This window comes from Ctenocephalides felis, unplaced genomic scaffold, assembly GCF_003426905.1.
Source record: "Ctenocephalides felis isolate EL2017-DRISC unplaced genomic scaffold, ASM342690v1 CF-g0.4_SCAFFOLD_01886, whole genome shotgun sequence".
Taxonomy (NCBI): domain Eukaryota; kingdom Metazoa; phylum Arthropoda; class Insecta; order Siphonaptera; family Pulicidae; genus Ctenocephalides; species Ctenocephalides felis.
The window spans coordinates 28,258,738-28,280,969 of record NW_020538040.1 but is presented as its reverse complement, the minus strand read 5'-3'; the positions used below and the strand labels follow the sequence as shown (position 1 = coordinate 28,280,969).

Sequence of the window (22,232 nt, the reverse complement as noted above, 5' to 3'; positions counted from 1 at the left end):
GAGTTTTACTGAACATAGTCAGATAGTTGTTGGTGATATGTGTTATTTGTTGTGATAAAATTGGTTTGGTTTTCATTATATAGTTGCTCAAAGTCAAATTGATTCCTCGCCAAACCCTACTAAAATTGAGAGTAAAACGCAATCATGTCTTTTTTAGGTTTTTATTTTTTTGCTCGAAATTTTTCAATAATAAAATTTTCAAGTATCTTACCATTTTACAATCCTGATTGAATGCACCAACTTTGGGTGGAACTTGCCGACACACTTTAGTACATTTTTTATAGGTGGGCCTCTCAAAATCGACCGATTTTAAACATTTTAAATTTATAGTTCAACAAAAGGTTTTGATTCTCAAAAACTTAGAGCAATCGATATACTGTCTTCTGCCACACCAACGATCGTCGGTGTCCGAATTCTCTAACCACTTGAAAACCACTTGAAATTAAATAGTCACGCAATCAGTTAGGAAAGGAAGGATTAGGGTCCAGTTGAAAAATAGATGTCGTTAGGATAAAAAATATTCTATAAATGAGACGGTTTGTTTATAAAATTTGTTTTAAATTGTTATAATTAAAAATATATGTACATATATATACATACTCATATATACAAATGTATACCCAAAGTACAAAACATCACATGTGACTGACGATCGTTGATGTGGCAGAAGACAGTATATCGAACGACTTGTAACAGATAACACATAATGCTAATTTAGGTTTCCATATTTTAAATTTTAAATTAGAACACACTGGTGATGAGACAAACCTAGTCTCGAAACGTTTGTGAAAATTATTATTTAATAAATAAGGCAAAAAGAGTGTTGTTTGTTCATATTTCCAAATTAATATTATCCTGATGTGACCAAATGTTTATGCTCCTTGCTTATACTAGGTAAATGATTCATAATTAGAGAGAATATACAGTAACACAATGTTGCAGATTTGATTTTAGAGATTCAAACGTTTTTTATTTACCTCTTCTCATTTTATTTTGTAAATATATTCCTATTATATTTGCTTTTCCAGAAGAAGTAGCTTCAAATTGGAATATACTCGATATACATATTTTTATCCCCAATTCCATCGTTTTATCATATCGCGCTTAAACTATCGAGCTCGTTCGTTCGTTCGTCGGTGGCAGTGGCAGCATCTACATGCCATATGGCATATGGCATATGTATGCTTCCGTGTTACTTTGTCGTGCAAACGTCGCCGGAAGTAAATTTGATAGAGCATCCGCTTATCCCTAGGAGATTGCAGTTCGCGCACAAAAGAGCGCGCCGAAGATAAAGATAGAACAATTGAACAACTCCAGAACACAATTCGTTAGCTATTGTTAGGCTCCCTCGAGCTTTAGCTAACTCGAATCTACAAATATACCTACCTACCCACCCGTAGCTTGTTATACGTTTTGGTTTTGTTGAACTTATTCGTTTCAATTGGTAAAATCGCATGCATTCTTTTGCTAAATTGAAAATCTTGTTTACGGCGAAAGTGTTATGAATTATGTAGTGTTGTTCACTATTTGACGATCCGGCTCGAATGGATCAAAAATACGACGTATGTTGTGACAAGATAGTGTCAGTAAATGTATAGAAGTTCGTGATCCACCGAGATGCTGCCGAACTCTATTAAATACACTTGCACTTTACTTATATTGTCGAAGGACCAGATATATTTAGATAGTGGCTATATCAGACCGATTAAAAGATAATCATAAATGTTTAATTATTGTATATTTGAATGAAATATTAAGACTTATAGATGATATGTTAGATGTTATTGCTTTGAATGTTGATTTAAGACTGATGTTAAATTATATGATATTTTAGTTAATACTAAATTATAATGATTTTACCATTTTATATGATTTTTCTGATTGGTTCGTTTTTGTGAGTTCAAATGACATCCCATTACAATTTTGACCAATCAGCTATTAACCGGTACGTGGAATTCAAGCGGGAACAGGTGATTAAAGATTCTTAGAAAAATGGATTAATGGTATGATGATAGATTTAGGATGCATGACAATGAGAAGGATTATTTAATAGTTCTAAATTATGTAATAAGGGATGAGGGTTTATTATTGCTATCCTGTATGAAGGTAATAAAATATAATAATACTATTCCATTAGAGTTGAGTAAGGCGTTAACAAGTGTTGCATTATCGCATTCGCTTATTCATTTTGAAACTCACATGGCAAAACGAAGCATGCGGTTTTCCATCAAGCATTGAGAACGACTGGAAACTATAGCCAAATCCCCTTGTCTTGTCGTTAAAGAGAAGAAAAGGCCTTATAATAATCATTAACAAATTATTGTCAGAGAATAGATAATCGCAATGAAACATTGTGGCTTTTATTCGTTGTCAAATTTGTCATTGATATATTTTTTGTTTTTCTGTATAGCAAATTTTTTTCTTGAGAATTGTACTTGACATTATGCAAAAATTCTTCAGAACGTTCTAATGAGCAGACTCGGTATAAACAATTCGAGGGTTAAATTGTTTGTTTTTTAATTGAAACTTTTTTCTAATTGAAATGTTTGGATTAAGAAATTACGATTGTTGAATGAACTTAACAACAAATATTGTCATTCTAAAATTAATTTTGTCGGTCATAGTATTCATGCAACCAGTTATAATTTTTATTTGTTGTTCAAATAGTTACATATTTACATGTAAGATATTTGAAACAGAATGAAATATATAAAGTTTAAAATTATTCCATAATAATAACGCAATCCAAAATTTTATGATCGTACAATTTTATATTACCTGTCAAAAATGACGGACCTACACAGTTTTGTTTATTGCGTATATATATATATATATATATCTTATATATAAAATTCTTCTGTAACAATGTAAGTTTCATATTTCCTCCTAAACTATAATTCGGATTTTCATGAATCTTCCTGAAGTTTGTTCGGGAAATTTTTTAGAATGTTTTGATTCATAGAAATATAGTTAAATTGTAGAAATAAATAGAAAAAATTACAAAAAACCGCTTATCATTGTTTGCCCTTGAAAATATTTGAAGCTTAGTTTGACATTAAAAACAATTGAGGACTGTCATTTGCCAAACATTTCTATTCACTTATAGGCTAAGGCAATATTAGAATATAATAAATTCATAATTATGAATAAGAAAAATGTAATGTCTACATTATTAATGCCGAAAAGCAGCTGAGATGTGCCAAAAATTAAATTAATATAAGATGCAAATAATATAACATGCATTTGACAAGTGATGCAGTCTGCGCATGCGTCTGACGTGCGCGTGGTTTGCTTTTGCTTGCAATAATTTTGTTTGCGCACTTTGCGAACAGATTCGCCGTACGAATTCGCGCAAAGGAGCGAGCCATAAGTGATTGCGCTCAAACATATTCAATTTGCAGTCGTTTTGCCTTACTATACTAAGTCACAATACAAAAAAAATTATTTAGAAGTTTCATTGTGTCAAAAATTCATATGTTTGTCATTGGGTACGGAATATTTACTCAATGGAGCGCTTTGGGTCTGAAGTTTTTACTATTTTCCAATTCGTTTGGAATTTTGGAACTAGGTTCATCTTACTCTTCAGAAGTGAAAACAATTTAGACTCCTTTACCACTTCTCGGGTGGATGACATTTCTTTTCAGTGGTGTAATTTTACTTTTTTCAAAATAACGTTGGGTATCGATAAAAGAACTAATTATACGAGAAAAATATTTAATAATGTTTTTCAAAAAAGGAAATATTTTTCAAGTTACTGGCTACTGAATATTTGTTTCTTTTTTGCGTTTTTCATCATTTGTTGCTAACACCTTCAAAAATATACATTTTAACGAAAATCATGTAATGAACAGAATTATATCAATTAAAATCTTAATAAATCGTTATTTTATAGTGTTTTAGGAACATTATTAGGTTAGATATGAAAATGGGTTTTTATAGTGCTCAAAATAAGCTTTAAAATGAGTACTTCTGCGTGTAAAATGAGTGAGCTATCATGCAGATAAAGGACGCATGCAATGTTTTTTTTTCATTTAAATCAAATACTTTGTGTGCCATATCCACCAAAATTAAAAATAATCGTATTCAATCTAGAATTAACTTGGTTTAAGAGATCTTGATGGATTCTAGAAAATACCGCAACTTTAGTACAAATGATTCTTAAAAAACTCATGATTTCATGAAAAAAAAAACATTTAAAAAAAACAACCAATTTCTCATCATAATACCTCTGAAAGAATACGTATAAAAGTATATATATAAGAAAATTCGAGGTATTTTTCTGAGTAATTATTATTGTTTATTATTTTTTCGTTACACAAATATTGATAGATGTATGATTAATTAAGGAGCTGTCCAACCAGAGGTCTTTCGAGCCCTTTAACCCTTCGCCGTTTTACAATAAGAGAAGTTACGGTAATGATAGAGAAAGTTGTAGCTCATTTAATCACCTTTAAAATAGTGTATTACAAGTTCTGATAAAATCAGAATTAAAAGAGTAATAATCCAATTAATGCTGTGGATGGTGACGGAGTGCAAATTGTTAAAAACATTGAAATTAAGATAAAGATTAGCCTATTTCCAAAATATCAAGTAAATTGGAGCACAGTAAAAAAAATTTACAGATCAATAATTTTGTTGATCGTAAGTTGAATAGAGCACATGTGAACAGGATTTGACAAATTAATTCACTTCAAATATAAACATAAGCAATAATGTATATTGATTTATTAGAGAAAAAAATGCAATTTAGATATTAAAATTACTTAAAGCCAGTTAAAATATGGTACAAAATTATAAAAATTATAGGCAACATTATTGAAGCAATTATTTTGGGTGATATTGCACCTTTGCCGCGTATGCTATATATTAATTCTTTCTGAATTTGTTGTACTTTTTGAAAGATTTCAATTTTCAACATGAGTATCTTATGCTATGACCATAAATCAAAAAGGCAGACGATCATTTTTAGTGTGATAAATTTGGAAAATCAATGTTTTAGTCGTGAATAAACAAAAAATCATTCATTTATACATCCACATCTACAGGTATGGCTAAAAATACTATATAACCCTTAAATGCAATAAAATAAATTGAGCTATTGGAAATAAATTTGTTCTATAAATCGCAGTGTATAATTTTTAATATACAATTTTATTGAACATTTTTTAATATTTGTTAAATAAATAATTAAAGTGTTAACTGTGGGAATTGAGAACAATCATTTTATTTGAAACAGTTCTACATTCAACATCACTTATATATTGGTATAAATAGTAATTCAAAAAACAGTAATTATTATTTTTAACTAAGCAGTAAATATTAGTATAAAATATTGAAAAATTGTAGACGTAGGTACAGAACAACGTCTGTCGGGTCAGCTAGTATATATATATAATATTAATTAATGGAAATCAATATTTCACTCAATTTGAATAAAATTGAATTTGACTCTTTTATTTTCTTCTAAATGACCAATTTGACTACCTCTTTCATTTTAAATAAATTGAGCAGAATTGCATTCATAATGAAATACGAAATCTTTCAAATTTGCATAAGAAAAAGCAAAGTTTTCTAAGTTTCTCATTCATAGCATTGCCGCTGATTATAAGAATGAAATAACTTTTAATGCTGTTATAACTTTAATGAGTTTACCGAGCGAATAAAATAATTTTGATGCGTTTTGAATTAACTATAAATGATGTTATTTAATTATCTCTCTTAAAATGCGGGGAGATAGAAAACCCGATGTATTAAATAATTGAATATATATTATTTTATAATATATATATATATATATATATATATATGTTATCTATTAATTTAAGTTATGTACCATTGATATCTACAATTGTACAATTGTGCTGTATAAATAAATAAATAAATAAATTATATATATTTGTGCAAAATTAAAAAGTTATATGTATTTTAACAATTTTTATTTATTTTCAGCTGCCTCAGTCCAAGATCAGCTTATTTTTACGAATTTCCACCAAGTGGTAAGTACTAAAATTCTTATATTTTTTAACTTGAATAAACCAATTTTGAATAGCTTGGCTATATTAACTTTGATAAATACTTACACATTTTTTTCTTTTTTTCTACAATGTACTTCGAAGTTAAATGGTTTATGCTATAGCTAATTAAATTTATATTAAATAAATGCTTGCAAGTTCATATAATTGTATTTATGTTACCATTAATAAAATAAATAAATAACGATTTTTGAAAATTAGGTAAAATGCTTAAGTGAACGAATCAAAAATTATATACTATGGAGAAGTCACGGTATTTTCTTGAAATAAAGTATATAAAACGTAGTCACTTTCTCAACTAATAACATATTTAAGTAAATATAGAAAACCATTTATTCATTATTTTAAGGATTTTATATTTTGCGGATATTAAATGTTTTCATTACGTTTCTAAAAATTAAATGCTCGATTTAGAGTCATCAAAATTATATAAAAACATTTACAAAGCATTATTATAGCTGCAAGTTATTAAAAATGATGCTTGAATTATAACTAGTGATTAATGACGCATTTCAAATATTTTTATTATTCCATAGGTACATTTTCACTTTACTAATTCTGATATAATATACCATTATAGTATCATCAATCTACTTTACGATACTAGTTCAAATTTCAAATTTATTTGCTCTAATGTTACTGATACGCATTTTTATAAACGCTGCATCACGTTAAATAATCATTATAATGATATAGAACACGAGAATATGATTTAATTTTAATTTTTGTTACACAATATAACGCCTTTTTTCAAAATAACGATACCATGAGATATATATATATATATATATATATATATATATATATATATATAATGACGGAGCAAAATCCTATTTGGCGTAAGCTCGTTGTAAGCTCCGTCCAGCGGAGCTCCGAACCCTCTGCGAGCTTTCGCACACATCTCGCCCGCTAGCGGCGAACTAATAATACAACTTTGTTCAATAAAAACAAACCCGGGAGCTTTTGTTTTCTTCCGGCACTTAGAGCAGCGCACTTGTAATGAAGAGCTTTTTTATCAGACGGCTTTTTTCTATCGGTGCACACGTGTGTTAGAGTTGTACATCGGTGTGGGTGCAAATACGTCTGCCTCTGGGAGTGTGAAGTCAGAAACTCATTAATGTTGGAGTGTTTTCAATTTGGGCAGCTTTTGCTGATGTCGATAGAATATTTACACGAAGCTTTTTATAAATTAATTTTAAGCTAAGCTTTTATTCTAGGTTTTTTGATAGTGAAACTTACATTTCATTTTATACTCTCTTGATTTTTTAAATGTATTTGTATTACGTATATATGCCAATGCTCATTCATAAATATAATATAAATTAGGGTGGTCCTTAATATGGACGTTTTCGAATTTTCTTACTCCCAGGGGCTCAAATGATTCCAAATTGATAAAAAAATCCTCTATAAGTTTTAGCTCTTAAAATGGTCTTTTAGATAGTGCGCAAATTCAATCAAAATTTTGTATGGTAATAGCATAGGAAAATTTTTAAAAAATTTGAAAATGTTTTTTAGATATAACTTAGCAAACAAATGAATGAATTTTATTCAAAATTCGACGCTCTACAAAACAAATTATAAAAAACCTGTTTTGCAGAGCGTCGAATTTTTAATAGAAGATGACACGGACTGTCAGTTTTAATCTTTTAATTCATTTGTAGCTAAGTTATACCCAAAAAACATTTTTAAAATTTTCGAAATTTTTTCCATGCTATTTCAATACGAAACTTTGATTGAATTGCGCACCATCTAGAGAATTTTTTTTATGAATTGGAGCAATAAAATTCGAAAATGTTTATATTAATATATATACAGGGTGTACGAAAACTCAACATCAAGCCGAAGAAAAAAAATTTCATTCAACCGATAGCTTTGTTAAATATGTTACCATTTTCCAGTTATTGTGGTTGATTTTTATTAATTCATTATTATTAAAGTTTATTAAATTTTTGTAACTATTACTGCGAATAACACTTCTGGAACTACAGTAAAAAATAATGACACTATTGCCTCAAGTTTTTGACTTTGAGAGGCCCTTCCTTAAAAAAGTGCATAAATGCAGGCAAATTCCATCAAAAGTTGGCGCATTTAATCAGGATCTCGAAATAGTAAAATTCTTGACAGTTTCATAGTTAAAAAAAAATAGAGAAAAAATAAAAACCTAAAATTTACACGATAACGACTAACACATTTCGCTCACATTCATTTCAAATATTTCTGTCTCGCACATTGAGCTTCACATACATATTGTTAGATTTTAATTTTTTTACTCCATATTTTTATTATAAATCTATCAAGTATTTCAATTCATTACTGTTTCAGGTGAAGTAACAAAAGTTAATCTTGTAATAAATAAATAGATGGTTTTGATCTTACAAGCAAATTTCCGATCTTTTTCTTTTTTTATAGTATTTTACTCATTTTTGTTGATTTTATAATGTTTTGCAAAGTCAATTGAGTTTCATATATGTTTTAATCTTCATTTTCAGATTGTTCAAGAGAAGGTGGCAAAAAACGCATGACTTTAGCTAGATTGTTAAGGGGATTAAAAACATCTCACAGAAAAGATAGGGCGGCGACGGCACACAAGGTATGTAATACTTGATTTTATGTAAGTAGAACCATGTTCATACATATAGTAAATTTATTATTTGTTTTTTTTTTCTATAATCGATACATATCCTAAACAATAACACAAATGCAAACTATTTTTAAAAATATGATTCGAAGAATTTAAGAGTAGCTCATTGGGAGGTAGTAAAGTTTTTCGAGCAGTTTAGTTTACCTATCTTTAATTATTAAAGTCTAAGATGTTTTTCTTCGATTAACAATTTTGTTTCGTAAACACAAAGTAATAGTTATTCGAGAACACAATTAAAACTATAAGAATGATTCTTTAATTAAAAACCGCATTAAACATACTTAGAGTTGTTCAAAAAGTCGTACCAAAACAGCAAAATCCTTGGAAAGTGCATCGCAAGTATTTGCTGCGCGCGTTCAGTTTAGTCAGGAAACAAAAGCGAAACTTTAACGACTTCGTTGTTAAATGTTTACTAGTGGAAAAGTGCACAACGCGAACGGCGTGAAAATGTTCAGAACATAAATCTAAAGTTAACAGAGGATAGACAATTGACAAAAATCGTTACTGGCGGGCATCAGCAATTTGCCGAATAGTCATGTAATGGAAAATTTACTAATTGAATTCCATGAACAGGATTATTTTGCGTCGGTAATATGTTCACATCTTTGGTATCTTTACAGAAAAGAGACAATTTTTAAATATTTTAGAGTTTTCTATTTTTAATTATTTAAAAGGTGTGTTCACCACAAAGTAATGAGACTTTTATAAATAAATGAACGGTTTGTTCTTATATTTTCAAAAAATATTATTTTCGCTCGAAATAATTTTCACACGTATCCTAAAAGACGTGCAAGATTTTAGGAACGCAAATAGTCTTTCAAACACATTGACAGTGAGTTTGAGAAAATTTGTGTTAATTGTAAATGGACCCGATATTTCGAATATCTTACTTACGCGATAAAACATACAGTTAAAAATGATGTATTTTTGAAACATTCAACTAAATCATTTAATTTTGTCAATTCAATTTAAAATATTCGGACCAAATAAATGTATATAGGGAAGACCGGATACAGTTGTGCCAGGGTACGGTAGTGACAGTCGTCGTTACAGCTGAAGTATATTGATTTCGAGATAGGATCCAAAGGGAAAAATGAAGTATGGTTGTTCGAACATGTTAAAGAGTCAAAAGTAAGTTTCCATGTTCGGATACAATTCTTTAATAACCGTTAATTATATACAGATAGATAACTTTGTTTGTTATTTACTAGCAATTAGTTTTTGCTTACGAGCAACGAGCACAGCTATGAGGATATATCGATAAGAGACACTACTTTCCAACTTTAATTAATTTTTATAATTAAACCACTTCTCATAGGCCTATAATATTTTACAAGGTTCGATTTGACTATCAACTCTATTACCATGCGAAGTAGCATCAAAATCCCAGAAGAGTAAACCTGAGGGTTCTTTTGTTAGATAATTTAGCTTACTCATAATGATGAGCTGATAATTTCAACCTATTTTTATGCCTGAAATCCCGAGGGACAGTTGTGACACTCCCTTTTTCTTGTATGATTTGATTTTATAACAAATCCATTTTAAGGGCAGTATAAGATTTTTACGTGAACGTATGTTCAAATCATAATTTAATTTACTCCTCGCCAAATAAATTAGTAGTTATTTTTTACCCAGGTAAATTATTTAACAGTAATTTAAGGGGGTATTTTAGTGAAGAGCGATGAATTTTAGGTAATTTTTAGTCGCAAAATAAAGCAATGAATGTTTTTACTACCACTTGTTTATTAATATTATTAAAATACAATACAAAAATTAAAAAAAAGTTGAAAATTGAAGAAACTAGCAGCTGATGAAGAGGGGGCTGTCAAAAAATTGGCACCTCAGTCTTGACATGATTTCAGCCCTCCTAGCCATCCGAAATAAAAGAAATAAAAAGATTATTAATGATGTCGCAATTGCCCGCACTACCGATGAGTAAAAAAATATTTTTTTTACAAATTGGCGACTGTTTGAAAAAAAGTGTTTTTCTACTGTTTTTTTGAGTTTCTCGAATTTTTTAAAAACAGTAAAAATTGGTATTTGGGGATAATCCTAGTTCGGGCTATAGATAGGTCTATAAACAAGACTCTCTGAACATTTCAAGTGAATCGGTCGAGTAGAACTCGAGAAATCGTGTCAACAGTACTGAAAAAGTCTGTTCTGAGAAAAACGCATTCAAAGTTTTGCGTGAAGCCAAACCAGTATGAAGACCGAGTCAGTAAAATGCCTATATCTCCGAAAATAATCAAAATCAAAATCAAAAACCTTCTCGTACCCATATTCTTAGATAGTTAAACTTCGAAAATATGAAATGAAAAAAATCGATTTTTTTGAATTTCTACACTAGAATACCCCCGTAACAAAATTATTGCTGATCAAAAAATGGCACAAAATGGCTATTATAACTGTCGAATTTGATTAGTTATTTTAAATGTTGAATACGAAAACTTTTCTATAAAATGAATGTATCTATAAATTCACAATTTTAATTAAAAATAATCACGAATATATCAGTTCCAGGATTGCGCAAAAATAAGTTAAAACCGGATTATGAGAGTTTCACAAGAAATTCATAAGCAAATAATGTTTTTATGAATTATTTGTGGTTATTACAAGTACTCAGTTTCGGTGTATTATTTGCAATAAATATTAGTAAATATCCAACATGTGACATATTGGATTTTTTTCTATATTGCACTGGTTGCTTAATTATTTGAGGGCTCTTCTGTCCTTTATGGGGGTGGGTCAGCCGTCGCCTGCCAGAGTCTGCGACATTCCTGTTTATTTGCTGCGGCAACAAGGTACAGTGTCGGCGAGCATTTGTTCACCTTTACGACCTTCATTACTCCATAAAGCATGCGCCTGCACAGACGAGAGTATCCCGTTGTTGCTCTTTCGGGACTACTTACCATTTCGCAGAATCCCAGAAACGGCAAAAGCAGAGACCATTCCGAGCATATACGGCGGACTCGTAAAATCACATGTACCTACGCGTAGAGTCCGCGCCCTCCAAGGGTTATTACCGTCGCGGGCTGCTACGGAACTGCGTTCCACTACGAAGGAATCCCTTATCAAATTATCCTACGAGAGCAGTTGAAATAATATAAATATCTCAATGTGAGCGCCTATAATAGTCTTGATTGTCCAGTTTCTTTATTTTTATAAGAATTTAGTGTTGACTTTTAGTTTGGTCCAAAAAATTACTTAGGATCATTTTTTTCGCTGCAGTGTTTTTTTTTATACAAATTCTACCTAATCCTTTCGCTACAAGAGTTTTTTCTGCAGGAGTGTCGCTGCTGTACGGGAATAGCGTGCCGCTCAGTAGCACTACTTGAACGGACAGGCATAGCGATATATTTTAAGATTTTTTTATTTTTGTCAATACAAACGTATTAAAAAATTGAAAGATGCGCTTTTAATAAACTAAAAATTACAATGAAAATTAGAGTGACCGATAGTTTAACTCATAGTGATGAATATTGAAGCGTATTCCGACACACCATGTCGTTCATGGACGACATCCGTACACACAACATGTTATGCGATCATTAATGCTGATATATTTAGATATTGCTCTATTAAAACTGTAGACTTTTTTCTTTGCCAACTTTTGTTTACTAATGATAATAGGTTTTATAAATGAATAAAACCTAATCGGTATAGCCATAAAATTGGTAAATAATTATAAAAGTTTGTTCAAGTTGAATTTGAATTATCTTTTTTTTCTAACAGCAAACAGATTTTACGAGTTCTATGAGCTGTCGTAATGAACCTTTTCTTAGAATCGTCGCTTTTAGGTAGCAACCCAACGGTTCACCTATTTATATTTGAAATAATTTTATCATTGGAATGTTTATAATAGTGATGATATGTTTTTAATCTGCTGCAGCAATGCCGGCTAACTAAAAATTACAATAATTACCAATAGTTTAGCTCTAAATTATGAATCTTTAAAGCGAAGTCCAACACAGAGCATGTCGTCCATGGACGACATCCGTACTCACAGCACATTATGCGATAATTCATGCTGATATATTTGGATATTGCTCTATTTAAACTGTAGCAATTTACAAGATTTTCCATTGGCTAAGGACTTTTTCTTTTTGTTTACTAATGACAATAAGTTTTAATATTGATTATCGTAAAATCTAATTGGTACAGCCATAAAATTGTAAAATAATAATAATAATTATAGAATTTTGTTGAAGTTGAATTTGAATTTTTTTTTTCTAACAGCAAACAAAATTCACGAGTTCAATGAGCTGTCGCGATGAACCTTTTCTTAGAATCGTCGCTTTTAGACAGCAACCCGACGGTTGACCTATTTATATTTGAAATAGTTTCATCATTAGAATGTTTCTAATAGTGATATGTTTTTAATCTACTGCAGCAATGTCGGCTAACTGAAAATTACAATAATTACCAATAGTTTAGCTCATAATTATGAATCTTTAAAGCGAAGTCCAACACAGAGCATGTCGTCCATGGACGACATCCGTATTCACAGCACATTATGCGGTAATTAATGCTGATGTTCTTAGATATTGCTCTAATAAAACTGTAGTAATTTATAAGATTTTCCATTGGCTAAGGATAATTTTACTTGTAAACATATTCAGATCTATATTTTCAAGTCAAAATCAATAATTCTTATTATTATCACACTGTGGTAGCAATTCTAAAGCTCTTACTACTCTTGTTAGGCAAACAATAATTTTGATAAAATAATTAATAATAATACATATAATTGAACGTGATTGCAATATTACATTATAATATAGTAAATAAGTGAATCTGTTGTTCAATTTTGTGATGCTTTTTGTTTGAAATCGAATTCTGATTGGTAAATATGGAATTATTAACTTCCCGTAGGGTAAGTTATTGTAATGGGCCGAAAATCGGAATTGAAAATTTTTACATTTCTCGACGTTTTGAAGGTTTCTGAACGTTTTGGCATACCTCAGAAAAAATGGATGTGTGTGTGTGTGTGTATGTATGTGTGGATACAAATTTCCAGTCACGTTTTAGTGCGCACGGATCAACCGATTTGAATGGTTCAAAAAACATCCGATTTCTATTGATAGGGAAAAGAGCTGATTAGTTTTTGGCAAAGGCAGGTCCAGCCGTTTCGGAGATACGGAGCAAAGAGTGCAGAAAATAGAAATCGTATTTTTGAGAGAACGGAGTATCCGATTTGAATGATCTAAAAAACATTCAATTAGTAATGATTGGGAGAAGTGTTTATTAGCTTTTGGCAAAGGCAGGCGCAGCCATTTTGAAGATACGAGGCTAAATATGTAAAAAATGGCAGTTTTTGAGAGAACTAAGCGTCTGATTTAAATGATTCAAAGAACTTTCTGCTTGTCTTAACAAAATAATCGATTTTGGAAAAAAAAAATTGTCAATTTTTTTTATTTTTTTTTTCTTTTTTTTTATTTTTTTTTTTAGTTTTTGTATATCAAAAATATTTCAGATTTGATTTTTAATTCTGACTATAGTTCTAATATACTTTACAAATAATTTCAACTCTGCAATTTAGTTTATATAATATTTATAAATATTAGATAATGTTACAATATTTATAATAATCTATTTTGAAATCATTCAGTAATCTTCGAACATTTCGTTACGATACGGGAAGTTCCAGCAATTTGCCTTCAGGCACGATGCCACCCACCCCACTAGTTTCTCAACTTTTTGAAGTAAAACTTCTTTAGGCGCGACTAGTGAGTAAATCTGTGAAAATGCAATGGAAGTCCGTTACACTCGAACTGTTCGTCATTCGCTCTCGATGAGATCATTTCTATACGGGTCGTCGTGCCGAGTGAATTTTTTTTATTAAAATTATAAATACCAATCATAATAATATATGTATAAGTGGGACCAACATTGTTTAAGTCTGTCTATAGCAAGAGCTTTGAGACCTGGTATTAGTAGCTTATTTGAATGGTTCTCAATTTTTATTGCATACACAAAAATCTAAAACAATTCATTTTTACATTTATTAATAATGAATAATAAAAAATTAAAAAAGTGTTATTTTAATTTGTGGCATGTCTCTGATTTCATTACAAAATATATAAACTCCACGATGTCTTTTATTTTTTATTTATTAACTTCAACGATTATTAAAGGAAAAAAACTAATTTTCTTTCCTTTATTCTAAGCTTGTTTTATGCATTTTCCCCTGTATTTTTACGGACAATTTTCATCTGTGAGTTCAAACGGAGTGAAAACTCAGTAAATCATTCAGATGAATGCGATATTATTTTTCTCTTTTCTCCTCGAGACTTTTCTAATTGTGTTATTTTTAATATCCTACCACGAAGTCTCTCTCTCGTAACAAGATAAGTTATGTCTTATGTCCCCGGCCGTTCTGCCTGTACATGGGGGCGTTATCAAGTATCTACTGAAGCGCTTAGAGTTTCATTTATATAGCGCGGGATATTTCTCTTTTTGAGAGCTTTTGAATTCAAAAGTCGGCCAATGTGACATAGAAATGCCATTTTAATGCATATCACAGTGGGAAAACACTTATTCATACAGATTTTAATACTCGGAAAAGATGTACAGCAATGTATTTTTGTTTGTGATATATTGCACATCTTTTTAGTGAGTTTAGTGGATACACTTGAAGTATTTCTTTTTTCAAATTTCAAATTTTGATGTATATTAGGTATAATTTTGGTTCAAAAACATTTCTACATATTACACAGTTCAAATCACAGAGATAGTCTAAGTGGCATTGAGTTTGGCTGGTATACTAATAAGGGTACTGGGATCGAATGTCTTCTACATCAATGAAAAATAAGTACTTTAATATATTAAATAGTATAGAAGTTAGTAGTGTACGTTGGTGGGTAGTTTTCCACGAGATCAGTAGTATGCAATAGCAGTTGTATGTTTTAATGAATTTTAGTGCACATTGTCGAAGTGGCAGGAGTGAAAGAAAATTGATTTTTTTTATGAATTGAAAATAGGTTAAAGAATTAAACGATAAATAGCTTTGAGTCATGGGGTTTTTTGTCAAAAAAAATGAAATAAATGAAGATATAGATAGAAAGATATAGGCACCATGTAACGTTGAAAAATAAGAGGCCTATTGATTGAATAAATAATACTAAATAAGCATCCATACTATTGTATGTCCTAATATAAATAAAAAATAATATGTGAAATACATACCATTATTTGATACATAGTAAATTTTACTATATACAGTCAGATACAGTCCCTCTTGTAACTGTAGCTGATAGTGCGACAGTCAACCCTCTCATAACACGGTGTTCCTATAGCACGTTTTTTGTTCAGCAGTCTCTAGAAACTAGATATTTTAAGAGGATTCAATATGAGTTTTATTATCGACTATTTTATCTTTTATATAACAATAAATTTATATGAACATGCCAGTTTATGTTATACCTGTGTACGACATCGGTTAGTGTCGGAGCTTTTTTCAAAAAATGCTAGTCTTACTAAAAAAAACATTCTGCTTGAAAAAAATTTTGTTAAGAAACTGTTTTCTACTTTAGCTTTTATTTTATTTTTTATCATCTCCTCAATTCAATAAAAATAATTTATATTTTAGTAAAGTATTTACAGATTTACAGCTGGGTATTTCGAATTCCCAGATTCTTACCTAATTTGAGCTTAAATGACTGGACTATTTTTCATCATATTGTGACGAATAAGGGGTTTAAGGGACCCTTTTTGGGTGCATTAGCTACCATTTAGTAATTTTAACTTTTTATTTCTTAATATGAAGAGATTATCTTATCTTAAATAAATTCTTTCATTCAATAAAAAATAATTTTTCTTAGATTTAATAAAAAAAATTATTATGTCTTTTGTATTTCTTGTTGTATTTGTATTAATTCTGTGTTTCTTATGATACGGTTTTCATAGAAATGCATATATTTATTATTTATTCAATTATAATGTAACTATAATTTTATTTGTGGCATACAAATTCTGTTTGATAATAATTTGTTACTAGTGGTGTATGGCATCGTGCATTTAAAAAAATATTAAACTCTTTCATACATACACACACATTAATTTTTTCTGAGGTACGCTAAAATGTTCAGAAGCCTATAAAATGTGAAAATATGTAAAAAAATTATTTTAGATGTTTGGCCCATGACTATAACTTACCCTACGGGAAGTTAATAATATTTGTTTCCTTTATAGTTTTAGCAGCACATAAGAAAATCCTAAATTTTTCATACTTGTCTTATGACTTCATTAGACTTAGATGGGACCAACATTGTGGAGTTGGGTGTTTCTCTGTTCTGCACGACAATTATTTTCGAATGGCGTTTTAAATACTCGAATGGTATCCTTAAAGAGTGCAATTTAAAATGGACATTAGTCGTTGTTACCTTACCGCCGAATGAGGATATTCCTATGCTCCTGAATGCGATATAATACCTTCCATTGCGCTCGCGCAACTTTATGCATCGCGAATATAAACGCGAGCTTAGCATAAGTAGCGCCTAAAATATGGTTATGGCCACGTCTTATGCAGTTAACTTTGAACGTAAAAGTTCCATTCTGAAAAGATAGGATAGATAATTACTTCGATACATTGTTGAATTTTACGCTGTCATTTTAACGATGGAGCTGTCGGGGTTTATGTGTACATTTCAGGAATCTCATTAGCTTAATTACTAATGACATTATAATAACTGTGGCGAGTATAATGTACTACTTATGTTACCGTGTTCTTTTGAATTAATTAGTTTGAATTAATTGGTTTGTTAGGTCCTGCTGTAATTTGGAGTCAACGGTATGTCATCTGTATGAAGCTACCATAAACTCTAAATTAAATAAAAACTCTCTTGTAGTATTTTTGAATCTCACCCAGATTTTATAATTGATAAAGAAACAAAGATTTTCGCATTAGAAATCGGATTTTGTGCTTCTAAACGAGTACCCGTTTTACATAATCAGAATAAATTTAGTAATTTGGTATTATTACATTAGATAGAAATTGGTTAAATTCAACTTTATGTGGCAATATGCAATTTTATAATAGGATAAGTCGGATCACAAAGTTCGAATTTGACTTTAAGTAATTATACTGTCCAAAACCAAATAAAATTACTTTACAACACATAACACGTGTCAATCAAACAACTATCGAACTCTATTCAGTAAAATTCCCAGTTAATTTTTTAATTATAGCAATGTGTTTTTTACCATTTTTCTAAAATTTGTCATCTGTTTCCCCATAGGCGGTGTAAAATAGGACAGCCACACGGGCAAAACACGTACAATCTCTTATATTTAATTTTAAAGTGATTTTACCAAATAATAGCTACATTATTCAACCTATTGAAAATATAAATTTCATGTGCGCATTTTTTACTGTATGTAATTATGATCTGGTATTTTGTCAGAAAATTGATTAGCAGACTTGAAATAATTTTTAACTTAACTTATCTTTTGCAAAATTGCTTTTTTATCTTACTTTGCTTTATTATTTACTATTTTTTATTGTTTACGCCTTTGCCAGGATAAAAGTTCAGTTGGTCCTTTTTACACCACCCAGACGTAAGCTTTTATAGGGGTTATATAAAAAAATGCTGAATCTACTTCAAATTAACAATACATAAAACATCAAATAACGTATACAATAAGGTGATGGCTGATTATACGTCTTTTTCCTTTTACTTTGAAATATTGTTGTAAATAAACTCCTAACTTGGCCTGTTTTTGAGATCAGTGGTGGACCATCTTACCCGCGGACCTTCAAGCCCCGCTCTACCCTATACATTTTTTATTTACTAAGTTTATGAAATATGCTTTACGGCGTTGAATTATATGGTAGGAAAATTAGAGCAGTGAAAAATGAATAAATTTGCTTAAATTTAAAATACTTAAGAATAGAGTTTTCAAGATTCGAATTAAAGTGGCAATTTTATCTCAATTTGACTGAGAGAGAAAAGAGTGAAGTAAATAATGTATCATGTAACATCTTTTGTACTACAGTTCTGAGTTATGAAAATGCTTTTAAGCTTTATTTTTATTTGGCTTTGTGTACGAGTCAACAAAAATAACCACTGAAGATAGTTGAAACAAATAACTATACAATCAGTTTATCGTGTTATGGAAACATAAGCAAAATAAGTCATAGATTAAAAGTACATCATTAAAATATAATATAAATTCTTTAAACAGACCGTAACAAATCCTCTCTCGTTATCTATCTTGAATATTCCTGGCTAATCATACATTCGAGAATACATTAAAATAAATAATGTATTCTATGTTTGACTTTTGATAATCGCTAGCAAATGCTAGTTTCACATTATGATGATTTGCATAAATATATTTGCATACATAATTAAACTAGTATTATATCATTATAATTAACTGGTAACTACAATAATTATGCGGTATCATAATGCTTCGGAATCTATTTTTGATCGTGCAATAACAGTGTGTAGTTCAAACTAATTCAAAATTTTGCTTATCGTACATTATGTAGCCGCTAACTATATTGCCTCGATATTTGTTACCGGGAGATTAATATTGCAAATTCAAAATCACGCGAACACTATTTGCAACACGGACCGTGATTGATGATTACGATTCATGATTGGATTCTGAAGCTCCGTTTGTTTAATCGAAACTGTATTAATGAATTATTAAGAATTCATTATTTGCTCAACGAAAATATTGTCTTGAATAAGTATCGCAAACTGTGTAGTGTGATCAGCATATGAGCATATTAGTTACCTGAGCTCCTCCGTGGATTATTTGTTAGAGCTATGGGACCTTAGGTTTGACCGCATCGGACTGTCTTATGACAAGCAGTAGTGACATAAGTTTGCACTTGAAAGTACAGATAGCAATATGTTTCCAAGTGAAAACAGCCCTTCAGTGCTTTTCTGCATCAATAAAAATATTATCAGTATTACAGACGGAGATAAGCCTCTGAAAAGCGACATATTTAACAAGTCATGACAGCTCATAAGTTCGAATCTCTCATTAAATAAATAATTGTTTTTTTTTCTGACAATGATTTTTTGCTACGTATTTCCAAATCGACTTGACCTGCCTTTGCCACTTTTAGTTTATTGTTAACACGAATAAACTAAAATCAGCACCCTATCAGGAGGAATAGAATGTTTTATGAATCATTCAAATCGGTCGATTCGTGCGCTCAAAATCGTGGAGAAAAAATTGTATCCAGACATTTGCACACACACACATACATCCATTTTTTCTAAAGATATGACAACATGTTCAGAAGACTTTGAAACATAAAGATATGCAATAATTTTTATTTTCAAATTTTGAAGATTGAGCAAGAAATGGCCTTCCGATCTCCCAAACACCTAGCCCAATGTCTGCACGCGTCCTGACGTAGTACGCGGCATACATCATCACGTCATCGTTCATTTATGTTATTATTTTTGTATTACTGTTTCAATTTAATTTTTATTTTAACTTTTTTCATTTTATATTCAATGTATTGCATTTTTTGTTTTTTTGTATTTTTTTTTTGCTCATATCAATTTTGTAAATAAGACATTAAAGTCTTGATTAACAAAAATAAATTGTAAAAAAAAAAAAAAAAAAAAAAAAAAAAAAATTCGGTCGATTATTATAAGGTACCCTGGTGGAAGCTGATAAGTGAATTGTATTCGATCCAACTTGCAAAGAGACAATCTGGTACGATGTTATATCAAAAAGAAAATTAAAATCAAAATAAAAAAGAACACAAATTTTTGAGACACAAAAATACGTATGTAATTGTTTGAATTGAATGAATTATAGAAAGAGGAACAAAAATGAGGTTGCCATATCAGACATTTCCTTTCTATAGGCAGAGCACTTATCATAATTACGTTAAATAGCAGCTTTGTGAATATTAGTTCATACCCAAAGCAAAGTTGGAACAAATATAATTTGTCCGGAATCCTGTATCGAATAAAGCCAGTTCTATCCTCCGAAGACATATGAGTTATGATCTCGTATACTTTCTTCCGCGTGATGCCGCGGTAATTACTTGGCGCGATATAAATCTTATGAATCTATAAACCTGTCCGGAATATAAATTAGAAGACGCCACCGCCACGAATTGGCAGAAGTTGCCAGTGACGGCACCAGGCCCCGAGGCGTATCGAAATTCGCTCTTTGGAAGGGTGCACCAGGGCAACAGATGAACAACTTTGTTTCAATGTTAAAAGAATATTTCGAGTTTTGATTAGACGAGACGTCAGATATGTGGATGAAAGATGTTTTTGATGGGGTGATATAACTCTTGTGTTTGTTTTGGAAATACAGAAGTTGTAGACAAATACGAATAATCGTATACAGCAATCGTATAAAGAACTTTATTTTGAACTAGATTAAGTAAGGTTTGAAATATAGTAATTAAAATATTTGAAAATTTAACACATTTCTTATTGTAGCATCTGTAATTTCTAAGTTCTCGTGGAAAGTTATTGTAATCGTCCGAAATCGATTTTTTTTTTTGCATTTTTTCACGTTTTGAAGGTTTCTGAACATTTTGGCAAACGTCAGAAAAATGGATGTGTGTGTATGTATGTGTGGATAAAATTTTTCGATCATGTTTTCGGGCGCACGGATCAACCGATTCGAATGGTTGAAAGAATATTCGATTCCTATTGATAGGGAGATGTGCTGATTAGCTTTTGGCAAAAGCAGGTCCAGCCGTCTCGAAGATATGTCGCAGGAAGTGAAAATAAAAATCAAGTTATTGAAAGAACGAAGCATCCGACTTGAATGATCCAAAAGACATCCAATTCCTAATGAAGGGGAGAAGTGATGATTGGTTTTTGGTAAAGGCAAGGTAAACGTTTTGGAGATATCAAGCAAAATGTGCAAAAAAATGGCAAAATTTGAGAAAATAAAGCATCCGAATCAAATGATTCAAGAAACTTTTTGCTTGTATTAGCAAAACGATTGCTCTTGGACAGTTTTTTTTAATTTTTTTTTTAATTTCCAAAAAATATTTATTTTTAATATCGTAAATAATTCAGATTTTAATTTTAATTCTGTTTCAATATATTTTAAACAATAATTTCAACTTTGCAATTCAGTTTATATAATTCTTATATATAAATAAGAGATAATGTCCTTTCATGTGAGCATATATAAACGCCGTCATCCAATTTATAAGCTCTTATAAATTGGATAAGGACGATTTATCTAAAAAATACGAATAATGAAAGTTGCAGTATTTATTATTATCTATTTGAAAACATTTCAAATTTCTCCAATAATTAATTACGGTACGGGGAGTTTCAGCAATTTGCTCCACTAGTTTTAGAATTGTATTTAGATTTAGGATGTAAAGCATAATTGTTATAATTAACCATCAAAAGGCTTATCTGTCTACGATACTCCACTGAATAGATAGACTAGAAGAAATCATAAGTCACTTAATTTTGCAATGAAATAAATTATAACGCTTTCAAAATTGAATGGCAGTAACTTTTTCAAAGTAATTTCAATGTTTATATTTCTATTTGCGGATGATACCAGCGTTATCATCAGGGCCAAATCTCTTAATGAATTACAAC

The 22,232-nt window shown here is 30.2% G+C and overlaps 1 protein-coding gene across 1 annotated transcript in view; it reads left to right on the top strand.

Annotated features, from left to right (window-relative positions):
- Positions 1-22,232, top strand: part of LOC113374828 — a 309,572-nt gene that overhangs the window by 252,059 nt on the left and 35,281 nt on the right. Inside the window, exons 5-6 of the mRNA XM_026614793.1 lie at positions 5,950-5,996; positions 8,522-8,622. Coding sequence (XP_026470578.1) covers positions 5,950-5,996; positions 8,522-8,622 — 148 coding nt within the window. The remainder of the gene's footprint in view (positions 1-5,949; positions 5,997-8,521; positions 8,623-22,232) is intronic.